Consider the following 14,651-nt stretch of genomic DNA (forward strand, 5'->3'; position numbering starts at 1 on the left):
AATGCAACATGCAGAAGTGATGGCATATACCCACTGTATCATTCCTCTACCATAATTCCCCAACCCTGTAATGTCCTGTATAAATTAGATTGTAAGCTCTTCTGAGCAGGGACTGTCTATTGTATGTTAAAATGTACACCGCTGCGTAAGCCTTTTCAGCGCTATAGAAATAATTAATAGTAGTAGTAACCACCACCTTTAAGGTAAGATCATTTACCACTGCCAGCCGATTTAGTGGGACCAGGACCGAAGGCAGGGCTCATCGCAATCCATGCTATGTCTGATTTTTCTCTCTTTCTTCTTGGTTGTGGTTTCTGTTTCCTTTGCCTTTTTGATTGCTCTTTTCTTTCCCGTTTTCTCACTTTCTCCTTTTTTCGCTCTGACATGTTTCTGGGATCTGTTTGCCCTGTTCTCTGCTTTCTGGCTTTCTTCTTATCTGCCTTCCCTCTTACCTGCTACAAGGGCGATCCCTGCTTGGCTTTACCCGTGGCCGTATTGGAGGCTCTTGTGGGTTTATCTGCTGGGACTTCTTCATCGCTTTCTAATTTTCTTCTGCATTTTTACTCTCTTTGGTTGGGCTGGTGGGCTTTAGGGGTGGTTTGGGCCTGTGGGGGGGCCGTTTGCCCTTGCAGACACTTGATGCCATTTCGGCTTTCAGAGGCTAGACAGGGATTATGCTGGTGTCTCTGTGTACTGTTGACCAGTTGCTATTTTATTGTTCGCCCGCTCTGTTGCCCGGCAGACCTGGATAGATCATCTGCCAGGTGGAGCTCTTTTACTCTGTATGGTGTGATCCCTCTCCCTTGTTTCTTGTGGGGGGGGCCCTGCTTCTTTGTCTTGGGACTTTCATTTGGTTTTTCAGGGTGGGATGGAGGCTGCCTGTTGGGAATCCAGAGCAGGAGGGGTAGGGGAATTTTAGATTGGTAGGGGAGCGGCTTGGTGGGGGTGGGGGGTAGGAGGAGTTTGGTGCCCAGTCTGGGTCAGGTTTGTAGCAGCGGCTGGTTGGGGGCTTTGTTGGAGAGGGCGTCTCTTTTTTATATAAACTGGATATCTCCGGGATGGTTAGGATTAGGTTGGATGAGAGACCTGGCTTATGTAAGACCTTTTTCTTTTTTCTTTCTGGTTTATCTTAGGCACGGGTTTGACAGAGGGGCTGGGAGGTTGAGTGCATGCAGTATTTTTTGGGGACGGGGTTTTAGAAGGTTTGGGGAAGACTTTCCGGGAGGGGGGGAGTGGGGAGGCAGAACTGGGGGTATGTATGTGGTGTGGTTGTGGATGATTGTGGGATGGTGTGTTCGAGAAAAGGAGGGGGTATTTTTGGGACTGGAGGGACTGCGGGTGCGCTGTTTTTCCCTGGAGACGGGCCTAGCTGGGAGGCCTGGTCTCTGGTTTGGTTTTTTTTGTCTTCATCTTATGGGTGCAGTGGTGGCTTTTTTTGCTTAGTAGCTATGGTTAACTTGTCTGTAATGTTGATGGCATACACTCCCCAATCAAGCTAAGAAAATTCTTACTTGGCTCCGGCAACATCAAGTGGACATAGCCTTCCTTCAGGAAACCCACTTGACTAGTAGTGAACATGAGAAGCTGCGTAGAGAGTGGGTGGGCGCGGTGAACTATTCTGCTTATAATAGTAGACGAGGGGTGGCTATTCTAGTCCACAAACAAATACCTCTCCACATTCATAAGACCATTCAGGATAAAGAAGGTCATTATGTTCTTGTCTTGAGAGAGCTCTGGGGATTTCAGCTCCTCTTTTGTAACCTTTACGCCCCGAACGTATACAGTCATGGCTTTTATTCTGGGCTGTTAGGTAGGATATTGCGCTATGATACCCATTAACTGATTGTTGGAGATGATTTTAACTTCACAGCTGATCCTACTTTGGATTGTTCTCCTGCCAAGCCGCAACTTCGGAATTCCGCTCACCAGGGCAGTGGTGGATACGTGGAGAACTCTTCATCCGTTTGACAGGGAGTACACGTTCTACCTTAACCCTCACTCTATGTATTCCCGTCTGGACTATATTCTGGTGTCGAATACTCTATTTTCACGGGTGGACAAAGTTACTACTGAAGACACCCCACTTTCAGACCATTTGGTGGTAGTGCTTACTCTGGGGGTCATGGACCAGAGAGGGGATAGAACCTGGCGGTTTCCCGCTGCTTTATATTCTGATAAGGATTTTCTGGTGTATTTGCAGGCCAATGGCTGGAGTATGACTTGCATAACATGTCGATCCTGCAGTGTTTTGGGATGCTTCTAAAGCGGTGTTGAGGGGCCATATAATCCAATATGTAACCACTAAACGGAAACAGCAGGGGGAGAAACTTCTTGCTCTTTTGGTGCAGTTGGCAACGTTGCGTAAAAGTCACCAGGTGCGTTTGGCGGGGTTGGACAGTCAGCAAATTAAATCTCTGTCTTCAGATCAACGAGATCTTGGATCAATGCGCTCGTCAGGATATTTACTATCAGAAATTTCATCTCTATCAGTGGGGTGGTTAGGAAGGCAAACTTCTTGCGAATTTGGTATGGCCTTATCGGAAAAAACAAATTATAAGGCTGGTGAAGAATACTTGGGGAGAAAGCTTCACCCAGGAGGCCCAAATTCTGGAGCAATTCGTGGAGTTCTATAGCGCTCTCTATGCGCGGAGGGACTTTACTGAGGCGGATTAGGTTCGCTTTTTTCCGGGATCTTCATCTTCCGTGGCTCTCCTAGGCACAGACGGAGAGGCTGAATGTTCCCATATCCCTGGAGGAAATTCGTCTGGGGATCAAGAAGCTGACACTTACCAAGTCTCCGGGATCAAATGGGTTTGGCCCAGAATACTATAAACTTTTGCCTGATCTTCTTATCCAGCCCTTGGGGAACTATAACAATACCGCTTCGGGCCTCAGGAGTAATCTAGCTCATATCACCTTGGCTCCCGAAACCTGGGAAGGACCCCACGCAAGTCGGTTCCTATCATCCGATCTCGTTATTGAATCAAGATGTTAAATTGCTGGCTTCTATCTTGGCAGCTAAACTGAATTTGCTCCTGCCCCGGCTCATTGGGGAGGATCAAGTAGGGTTTGTTCCCCAGCGTTATGCTTCTATGAATCTCCTTAAGACGTTGACGGCGCTTCATGAGCATCAGGGAGGAGGGGGCACTTCTGCGATCGTTGGGCTTGATATGGAAAAGGCCTTAAGTATTTCCTGGCAGTACCTTTTTTGGGTGTTGCAAGAGTATGGATTGACTGGGAATTTTATCACTTGGATTCAGGGCCTTTAAACCATGCCGCAGGCACGACTCATCATTAATGGAGGCCTCTTGCCTCCCTTCCCGCTCTGCAGGGGGACGCGTCAGGGATGTCCCCTCTCTCCACTGCTATTCGTCTTAGCCATCGAACCGCTAACCGCTGAGTTGTGTGGTATCCAAATAGGGAGTGCGAAATGTCGTATCACCTTGTTTGTGGACGATATCTTGTTCTTTTTGGACCAGGCCCCCCTTCACTTGCTGGTGGCGTTAAGTCTAGTGGCTGAGTTTGGCAACTTCTCAGGTTTTAAAGTGAACTGTGAGAAGTCTGAATTGCTACCTCTGACGGGGCTTGGATGTGAGCCTTGGCATGCTATGTTGCAGATTCCTCCAGTGCGCAAACCGATGCGATATCTTGGCATTTACCTGTATACGGAACCCCGGGTTCTGCATAAGTATAATGTTTTGGCTGCTACTGACAAAATTCAGGCCCTCTGTTCTGCTTGGCGAGACCTCCCGTTGTCCCTGTTGGGGAGGGAGGCGTTGGTTAAAATGATCTTACTGCCCAAACTGTTATACCCCCTACAAACGGCACCCTTCTGGGTGCTACAGTGAGATATCAGGAAGCTTCGCTCACTTTTCACCATGTTTCTTTGACGTCATCAGGCGGCACATATTACCTATGTAAAGCTGACTCTTTCTAAGCGGGAGGTGGGGCCTGGGCCTCCCTGATGTTCGCGTATACAATGTGGCGGCTCTTATGCGTTTCGTTCACGAGGGGGCGACAGGGATTGCTCGGTTTTTCCCTTCGGGGTGGATAGCAGGTTGATATGCGCCCTTTACTTTCTTAAATCTTTTGCATACACCCAGAGGCATAGAGGGAGCACTGCCCTCCAAGTTACAGTTTATGCACCCTTTTCGTCTGGCATGGCGGTGGTGGCTTTGGACGCAGGCCCGGTCCCCCCTAGCCTCTCCCTTTTTGCTACTCCAGGGCAACCCCAGTTTCACTCCAGGCCTTGGCTGTTCTCCGTTCGCTTCTTGGGCTTCTAGGGGGGCTTTAACTCTATCTCATATGATAGATGGGGAAACGGGTGTTTTTGCTTCATTTGCCCACTTCTGGGACAAGTGGGACATCCCTAATCATCAATTTTTTGCATACTTACAAGCTTGGTACTATTTTCAGAGTCTTCACCAACAGTATGGCACAGAGTGGACGTGCGGACCTCTCAATGAGTATTTACTTTGTGTACCGGCTTCTCAAAGTTCCTTATCGGTCTGGTAACGGATGGTTCGTTTCTTCTCTTCCCAGGGGCATTTAGCCACTCTGCGGGACAGGTGGAACCGGGACCTTGCTACGCAGTACACCATTGAAACCTTTCTGGAGGTTTTTCACACTTTGCATGCTTTTGCTTGGCAGGAGACCTAATTTAAAATCCTCCATAAGGCTTACATCACTAAAGAGAGGTGCCCGCATGGGTTTGTGGGAGGAGACTCTGTGTACCAAATGTAGAGGGGCTCCCGGGACGTTATTGCATTCCTTCTTAAGAGTGCCCTGAACTCTCCTTATGGAACTCCTCCTTTGCACAGCTTCACTTAGTCCTGCAGCTCCACGTAGAGTGGGACTACAAAACGCTGCTCCTTAGTGACCAGACCCTGCTGGAAACATAGAAAGATGACGGCAGATAAGGGCTACAGCCCATCAAGTCTGCCCACACCATTGACCCTCCCTTTTAAGTCTATTGACCCCCTTAAGTATAATTGTAATTATACTGCCACTCTACTGACCCGCTCTTTCAAGTCTATACCCTAGTGACCCTATCCCTTGGCATGACCCTCGTAGGGATCCCACATAGGTATCCATTTATTCTTGAAGTCTGGGGTGCTACGTGCCTCGATCACCTGCACTGGAAGCTTGTTCCAATGCTCAATCACTCTCTCTGTGAAGAAGTACTTCCTGGCGTCTCCACGAAACTGCCCTCCCCTGAGTTTGAGCGGATGACCTCTTGTGGTCGAGGGTCCCTTCAGAAGAAAGATATCATCTTCCACCTCGACCCGTCCCGTGATGTACTTAAATGTCTATCACGGGAAGAGCAAGGTCTCACTGTAACTCAGCGACGCTTCATTTACTTGACTTTGTTGATAGTTAAAAGAACGATCTTAGACTCAGGAAGGGTCTATTCCCTTGGACTGTTGGATCAATCAGATGACTGAGCAGGCACGTTTTGAACCTTGCTATCATAAATGCTCCACCAGCCCTGAGGTGTTGGCCTACTTGGCCCTATAGAAAGTGTTCCTGTGGTTACCTCTGGTCTCCAGACTTGGGTGGGGGGTTTGGGGGGGGGAAATTGAATGGGGAGGGTGAGTGGAGTATGTCTGATTGTTTCTCTGGTTTGCGTTGCCTGGTATGTGTGTTGCCCCTCGCGTAGGGGATTCTTGGGGATGGGCACACCATATTGAAAATTTATGGGGCCAATGAGGGAAGTGGGCTGTTTTTGCTCCTGGACAGTCACGTGTCTTCCTGGTATACTATGTATTTTTGTTGATGACTAGTGTGTTCTTTTCATTGATGCCTCTGTTTGTATATTTCATCCTTGTACCATGCTTGTTTCTCTTGTTGACTCTAATAAAAATGATATTTTTTTTTTTAAAAAGGTAAGAACCTAATTTCTCCTTCTTTAGCGTCCCTCCAGACCAGCACAGCACAGAACACATGGGATGTACCAATGCAGTACCCATCATGGGTGGGACCTCCAAACACGCTCACTGAACACCGCATCATGGTGCTCCTGAACGTCCACACAGTAGTAGCGAACAAAAGAATGGCGAGAAGACCAAACCGTAGCTTTACAAATATCCACTGGAGGCACAAGAGAAGACTCAGTACAAGAAGCTGCCTGCCCCTGAGTAAAAAGAGCTTTGAGAAAATCTGGATCAGGCTTCTTTTGAAGAAGGTACACCGAAGCGACAGTCTTCTCTATCCAGTGTGCAATCATAGCCTTGGAAGAACCACCCCCTTTATGAGAACCTGTTAACAGGACAAAAAGACAATCCATCTGACGGAACCCCTGGGTCCAATGAACATAAAAGCAAAGGACCCTATGGCCATCCAATTTGGCAACTGTCTCTGCCCTTGCATTCGTTATGAATCTGTCTCCTCTCAGTTTTTCTGAATGATCTCTTGTTTTTGTTGTCCCTGCTAGTCTAAAAAATCTGTCCCGCTCCACCTTCTCTATGCCTTTCATGATTTTATAAGTCTCTATCATGTCCCCTCTCAGTCTCCGCTTTTCCAGAGTAAAGAGCCCCAGCTTGTCCAACCGTTCGGCATATGAAAGGTTCTCCATGCCCTTTATCATCCTCGTTGCTCTCCTCTGGACCCTCTCAAGTATTGCCATGTCCTTCTTGAGGTATGGCGACCAGTATTGGACGCAGTATTCCAGATGTGGGCGCACCATTGCTCGATATAGTGGCAGGATAACTTCCTTCATTCTGGTAGTGATACCTTTTTTGATAATGCCCAACATTCTGCTCACTTTCTTTGAGGCCGCTGCACATTGCGCCGCCGGCTTCATTGTGTTATCCACCAATACCCCCAGATCTTTTTCTTGGTTGCCTTCCCCCAGTACCCTCCCTCCCATCGTATAGCTGTACATGGAGTTCCCTTCTCTATGTGCAAGACCTTACATTTCTCCACATTGAAGCTCATCTGCCATCTTTTTGCCCACTCACTCAGTTAGTTCAGGTCGCTCTGCAGTTCTTTGCATTCCTCAACAGTTCTGACCCTGCTGGAGAGTTTTGTGTCATCCGCTAACTTGATAACTTCGCACTTCGTCCTCGTTTCCAGATCATTAATAAATATATTGAACAGCAGCGGTCCCAGCACTGACCCTTGCGGAACACCACTCGTGACCCCTATCCATTCAGAGTAGTGCACCTTTACTCCTACCCTCTGCTTCCTGTCCGCCAGCCAATTTTTGATCCAAATGCATTACTCTACATTTCTTTGCATTGAATTTTAGTTGCCAGGCATTAGATCATTCCTCTAGTTTTTGCAGATCCTTTTTCATATTTTCCACTCCCTCTTCGGTGTCTACTCTGTTACACATCTTGGTATCAACTGCAAAAAGGCACACTTTTCCTTCTAACCCTTCAGCAATGTCACTCACAAACATACTGAACAGGATCAGCCCCAGCACTGAACCCTGAGGGACTCCACTACTCACCTTTCCTTCCTCCGAGCGACTTCCATTAACCACCACCCTCTGGCATCTGTCCGACAGCCTGTTTCTAGGCGTGCGGCTCCTCAGTTCGTTAAGCAAGCTAAGAAGTCAACCAGGGGAGGTGGGTGGGTTGTGAGAATATCTGCCTGCGGTCCCTGGATAACATCTGTTATGGTAAGTAACTGTGCTTTATCCCAGGACAAGCAGGCAGCACATTCTCACATGTGGCACTCCCTACCTTACTAAAATGGGATGGAGGAAGAGTTGGCCATTAGGAAAATAAATTTTACAACACTGCTTGGCCGAAGGGACCATCCTGTCTGGAAAAATATTCCAGACAGTAGTGAGATGTGAATGTGTGAACTCAGGACCAAGTAGCAGCTTTACAGATTTCATCAATAGGAGTAGAGCGAAGAAAAGCAACTGAAGCTACCATAGCTCTGACTTTTGAGAGCTGTGACACAATTCCCCAGTTGTAGCCCAGCCTGAGCATAACAGAAAGAGATACAAGAGGCCAACCATGTGGAAATCATTCTCTTGAATACTGGACATCCAAATTTGATAGGATCAAAGGAGATGAAAAATTGAGATGTTCTATGAGATTGAGTCTTCTGCAAATAGTAGGCCAACACTCTTGCAGCCAAGAGTGTGAAAAGCCATTTCCCCAGGATGAGAATGAGGCTTAGGAAAAAATACTTAAGTACAATAGATTGATTAAGGTAGAATTCAGTGACGACCTTTGGAAGAAACTTGGGATGGGTGCGGAGCATCATCTTGTCATGGTAAAACACTGTGAAAGGAGAATCCGCCACCAGTACTTGAAGTTCACTGACTTGTTGAGCTGAAGTTAGAGAGATGAGAAAGACCACTTTTCAAGAAAGGTACTTGAGATGAGCCGCAGACATTGGTTAAAAAGGAGGCTTCATCAAAGCAGCAAGAACCACATTAAGATCCCAAACTACTGGAGGTGGTTTGACATTGAAAAGTCCTTTCATGAATCTGCACACAAGAGGATGAGCAGTGAGAGGTTTCCCATCGACTGGCTTATGGAAAGCATTGATAGCACTGAGATGAACTCTAATTGAAGTGGTTTTGAGATCTAAATTGGATAAATGTAGGAGATAGTCCAATACTGAAGCAACAGAGGTGGATGCAGCCTCATGATGATGAAGAACACACCAAGTGGAAACCTGAGTCCATTTTTGCTGATAACACAGCTGCATGGACGGTTTTCTAGATGCTTCCAAGATTAGTCTGACAGGCTGAGAAAGATGAAGATGAACCGAAGTTAGGCCGAGAGATACCAAGGTGTCAGGTGCAATATTGCAAGACTGGGATGTAGAAGAGATCCGTGATTCTGCTTGCGAAGAGACGGAAAATTTGAAGAGGTATTGGTTCCTTCACACTGAGTTGAAGTACAAGGGAAGTACAAGTACAAGTACATGGTTGTCTGGGCCGAGGAGCTATAAGGATCATGGTGGCTGATTCCTGATTGAGCTTGACAAGTGTTTTGAGAATGAGAGGGATTGGGATGAAAAACATAGAGAAACTTGCGAGTCCAATCCAGTAGAAAAGCATCCACTTCCAGACGGTGAGGAGAGAACTGCCAAGAACAAAACTGGAGCAGTTGTGGAGGGACGCAAACAAGTCTATCTGACGAGTCCCCCACTGAAAAATTATGGGACGCAGAATTGCAGAGTTGAGTGTCCACTCATGTTGTTGAAGAAATCTGCTGAGTTTGTCTGCAAGAGAATTCTGAACCCCTTGAATGTATATTGCTTTCAGGAATATATTGCAAGCAATGGCTCAGTTTCAAATCTTCTGGGTCTCCTGACAATGACAGAGGGACTCCATGCCACCTTGTTTATGTAATACATCGTGATCCGATTGTCCATGCGGATAAGGACAATGTTGATCACAATGCTCTGAAAAGCATTGTAGATTGCTCTGAGTTCCAACAGATTTATATGACAAAGACGATCCTGAGCAGACCAGTGAACTTGAATGCGAAGACCGTCCAGATGAGCCATCCAAGCATTGATGGACGAGTCTGTAGTCATAATTTTCTGATGAAGAAGCACCTCTAAGACAAAAAATTTGGGGAGGTGGAGGAAAATGGGGAGAGGGACTCGACCAGTTGAGTGTGACATCCCTGAGGTCAGACGGACCCCCGAAAGGGTCCCCCAAGCTCTATCCGGCACCCACAAACAGGGACAAGAAGGCCACTAATCAAATCCAACAGGCCCTAAACTAAACAAAGGAAAAAGACTGCACAGGCTTACCACCTCCACCTGCTAGAGACAGAGAACAGATTGACTGTAGATGGGACTGCACAGCCCACTTATTCTACAGCCAAAAGTCAATGCGTCTCAGTCTCCACCTGCTGGCAGAAGAGCATAAACCCATCCGTTCTGTGCTAGTATGGAGGGATGCTAAAGAAATTAAGTTTAACTATAAATTTATACTGCTTTCTTTTTATTTGCCAAAGTGTAGAGTGCTGTTTCTCTTACTCTGGTGTTGAACTGCATATGGCTTCTTGAGATTCAAGTTTGACCTGTGTCCACATTTATTTAAATTTGTCGTTGCTTGTAGTTGTTTTCCTATGTAGGGGCCCTGTTGTGAATATGTTAGCTGTGGGATATATGCATCACAGATATTTGTATTATGTTTAGTGACTTAGGAGGGAAGGTGAGTAGTCTTTATAAATTGGCTCTCCATGATAACCCAAATTTCTAACCTCCGGTTTATAGTTGTGTTCTTTGCTCTTAGTAAACTAGTTTCCATGCATAGTCTGTCACAGTGTTATAATTCGTGTACATTTTTCAGTGTTATTGTGTTCATTTATGAATATTTATTTCAGCATGCATGCATGTAACTAAGCTGTACCTTCTCTGTATACATGTGCAACTGTTTTCTTAGGGATAACCACATAATAAAGACAATTGCCTATAAGCAAATAGGAAAGTGAAAAATTGTTCTCTGGAATTACTATTTGTTGCAGTGCACCCCTAAACACCTGAGCGCTTTAGTGCAAGTAATTATTATATAGCACTGACAAATCATATACAACCTAAAACAGGAGCTGACTAACAGAACAAGCCAAGAATTCAGAAGATACCATCCATCCGCCTGCTGGAGATAGAGAATATCACAAAATGCATTTCTGTGCTCTTTGCCTGCTGGTGGATGGTCATAACCCACTTGTCTAGATTCATCTGCTGCTGATGACAAAGAGAATAAATAAAACATGTCTGTTCTGCAGAAGAAACATGACTGCCTTAGTCTCGCATGTTAACTGTGGGTAGGAAGGTTCACGCAAGCACGATGGATGCTGCTAAAAGCTTCTGGAAAAAGGGAATGCTGGGGGAATCTCTGTGCCAGGGCTCTATTACCCACATGTGAAAATATGATACCCTGCTTGTCTTTGGAGCATTATCTCCTCCATTTCTTCCCAGCTAGGTATTTCATCCTATTTCTCCAAAATATACTCTAGTTGTAAGTGAATAAAATGAAGGGGCACTCGTGGATGTCAAAAGAACTGCCATTGTTATTCTCTACCCTCTCACCTGTCCTGGTCATTTAAGCTGTCTGAAGCACTGTGGAGATACCGGTCATTGCCCCTGGATCTCCGCAGGCTTAGGTCTGGGTCAGTATGGAGACCTTGAGGAGAACTTCTCTGGAAAGGAAGGAAAACAAAAGTTAGTCAGACGACATCCTACATACAGTTGTACTGACAAAAGAAGTTATCAAATTGAGCAGAATTCTTAGGGGTTAGCTGAGAGAGCAAAAACTTTAAGTAATAGAAAGCAGAGGAAATGAAAGGTGTACAGTACATTCAAATACAAAAACACCCTCCAAAAGGCCAATCTTACAATACATCAATCAAAAAAAAATGGAGAAAACCTCAGAATAGGGCAGTTGTTCTCAACTGGGTGTCACAACAGAACCCAGGAGATGTATTGTGTGGCAGGCGCAAAGGCGGCAGTGTCTTTCAGAAAACAAGTTTAAGTTTCAAGTTTATTAGGATTTGATATACCGCTTATCAAGGTTATCTAAGCGGTTTTTACAATCAGGTACTCAAGCATTTTCCCTATCTGTCCCGGTGGGCTCACAATCTATCTAACGTACCTGGGGCTATAGAGGACTGAGTGACTTGCCCAGAGTCACAAGGAGCAGCACAGGGTTTGAACCCACAACCCCAGGGTGCTGAGGCTGTAGATCCAACCACTGCGCCACACACTCCCACAAGTCTGGCAGGAGAAGATGCAGCTACATCAGCTCCAACATTAATTAATTAAAGTACAGAGAAGAGCAACTAAACTAATAAAGGGCATGGAGGACCTCTCATATACTGACAGACTGAAAAAGTTGGGGCTTTTCTCCCTGGAAAAGCGGAGACTTAGAGGAGACATGATAGAGACCTTCAAGATCATGAAGGGTATAGAAAAAATAGACAGGGACAGACTTTTCAAATTAAGAGGAACCACACGTACAAGGGGACACTCAGAGAAATTGAAAGGGGAGAGGTTTAGATCAAATGCCAGGAAGTTCTTCTTCACACAGAGGGTGGTGGATACATGGAATGCGCTGCCGGAGGATGTAGTAAGCAGGAGCACGCTACAGGGCTTCAAAGAATCTTTGGATAGGTACTTGGAGGACAAAGGGATTGAAGGGTACAGATAAGAATAGAGGTAGAGGTAAGTTATAAAAATTAGTTAGGGACCACTGTTTCAGGCAATAGGCCTGATGGGCCGCTGCGGGTGCAGACCGCTGAGCAAGATGGACCTATGGTCTGCCTCAGCGGAGGCAACTCTTATGTTCTAATTTATATACCATCTATTAATTGTCTAAGCGGTTTACATTCAGGTACCTAGCATTTGTCCCTATCTGTCCCGCTGGGCTCTAATGACATTTGCTATGAAATCTTGCTCCTTTCATGGTTACCAGCGAAACTGCACTTACTGTGCTTTTTATTTTTGGTAAGCAAGGTTTGCTGCCAGCAACCTGGGGAAGGAGCAAGGCTCACAGCAAATTAAGTTAGACTATCAGAACTTGTGTAGCCTTGATGATACCTATAAAAGTTTGGAAAATTTACCCCACCCTCCTCAATTTGGTCTCAAATTAATTGTTTACTAGAAAACTATGTAGCACTGTCATATAATACAATTCTGTTTGGTATGTCAATGAGAACAAAAAGTCAGATTTCATCAAGTAATAATAAACTTTTATTGATTATGACAGGAGTCACCATACAACATATCACCAGTAATTGGAAAAATTACTGTAGACTTAACTTCACCTTCTGGTGGAACTCGTTGTGCCATATATACAAAATGGAAAGAACAATTGCCATACAAAAAGGGAATTATAATAATTTTAAAAAAATTTGGGGGCCATTGATAACTTATTGTAATGATTAGACACCATTTTACACTGAAGGTACATTTATAATTATGGGGGAGGGGGGTGGTATATAGTTAGATTAAAGGTGTAATTAATAAGAATGTAATGTTTATATATATATTTTTTATTACAATATTTGTGGGAAGGGTGGGTAGGGAGGGAGTAAATTTTTGTATTTAAGATATAATAGAGAGAAATTCAAGTGATGTGTAAAAGTTTAAGTGATGCAATATTGTATACTTGATGTAAGATGAAAAAATGAATAAAGAATTTTGAAAAAAAAAAAAAAAGAACTTGTGTAGCCACATTTCCTGTTGATAAGCTGTGCTTCCTAATGCCATCCTCCCTCAGAGCCTGCTGCCAAGTTGGAAGGGGAAATTGTGGACCACAGGGGTAGAGAAGAGGCAAGGAGAAACTGGAGAAGCCAGATGGGATAGGATGATGCTAGGCTACAAGTGTGAGTGTAGAGAGAAAGAGAATGATGGACTACAAGGGTGTAGAGAGGGAGACTGGGGAGAAGATACTGAGTATGGTAGAATCATGGAAGAGACCATGGAAGTTGTCAAGGAGAGAGTGAGCAGGATGGTAAGTACAGAAATATGGTTACAGAGAGTGGGTGAAAGAAGAGAATAGGAGGATGGGAAAGGTGACAGGAAAATGGGAGAGATAGGGGGTGAGCAGAGATGGAAAAGTTGACAGGTAGATGAAAATTTAAGAAGATGGAGAACTGGAGAAAAAAAAAGAGAAATCTGAGCAAAAAAGCAAAAAAAAAAAAAGGTAATTATGTCAGAAGTAGATATAGTGAGGAAATCAAAGACAAGAGAAAAAAGAAAAAGGACAGACAAGCTACTGGAAAGAGTTAGCAAAAGAGACATAACAACATGCATGGAAAATTAACATGACCAGACAACTTAAGGAGAGTAGGTTGGGGTGGGAACAGGACTAGGTAAAGAATGTAGGACAATGGGAAGGGGAAAAGCTGTAAAATGGAATACTATCAAAATAAGGTTACTTTCCTCAGGTGTAGGATTCACACAGTTCTCTGTTGCTTTGTAATGTGGAAACTTTGTACAAGTTGGAATGCAGATGAATTACACTAAATATATTTTCCTTATTGTTTCATGTTGTTGTTGCTGTATATCTTTATACAAAGATTTAATGAATTGCATTCTCCCTTGAGGAGACTGCGAGGGGATCTGATCGAGACTTTCAAAATACTGAAAGGATTCGACAAAATGGAGCAGGAAAAGCAGTTATTTACAATATCCAGTGTGACATGGACAAGAGGACATAGACTGAAGCTAAGGGGGGGAGGGGGACAGGTCCAGGACGAATATCAGGAAGTTCTGTTTCACGCAGCGAGTGGTGGACACCTGGAATGCTCTCCCAGAGGAAGTAATTGCAGAATCCACCATTCTAGGATTTAAGGGTAAACTAGATGCACATCTCCTTAAGAATGGCATAGTGATATGGGTAAGGGTAAATTAGATGCACATCTCCCTTGAGAAGCATACAGTGATATGGGGACTAAAACTATGCCAGGGTACACCTGGCGGGGCCTCCACGTGTGCAGATCACCAGACTTGATGGACCCAGGGTCTGATCCGGAGATGGCAATTCTTATGTTCTTATCAAGTTTCAAGTTTATTGAAATTTTGATATGAACGCAATATCAAATATATTCAATGCATATAACAATAATAAATTGAGGGGACAGGTTAAGTTTAGATTTGGTTTGTTTTAGAGAGTCAAAGAAAATTGGGATCTTGTTTAGTTTAAGTTTTTTTAATATCTTCAA

The 14,651-nt window shown here is 44.7% G+C and overlaps 1 protein-coding gene across 1 annotated transcript in view; it reads right to left on the bottom strand.

Annotated features, from left to right (window-relative positions):
• Positions 1-14,651, bottom strand: part of ZNF318 (zinc finger protein 318) — a 71,077-nt gene that overhangs the window by 44,422 nt on the left and 12,004 nt on the right. The window contains exon 2 of the mRNA XM_033937235.1: positions 11,017-11,126. Within this exon, the coding sequence (XP_033793126.1) occupies positions 11,017-11,126 (110 nt within the window). The remainder of the gene's footprint in view (positions 1-11,016; positions 11,127-14,651) is intronic.

The sequence above is a fragment of the Geotrypetes seraphini genome, chromosome 3 (assembly GCF_902459505.1).
Source record: "Geotrypetes seraphini chromosome 3, aGeoSer1.1, whole genome shotgun sequence".
In the NCBI taxonomy this organism is placed as follows: Eukaryota; Metazoa; Chordata; class Amphibia; order Gymnophiona; family Dermophiidae; genus Geotrypetes; species Geotrypetes seraphini.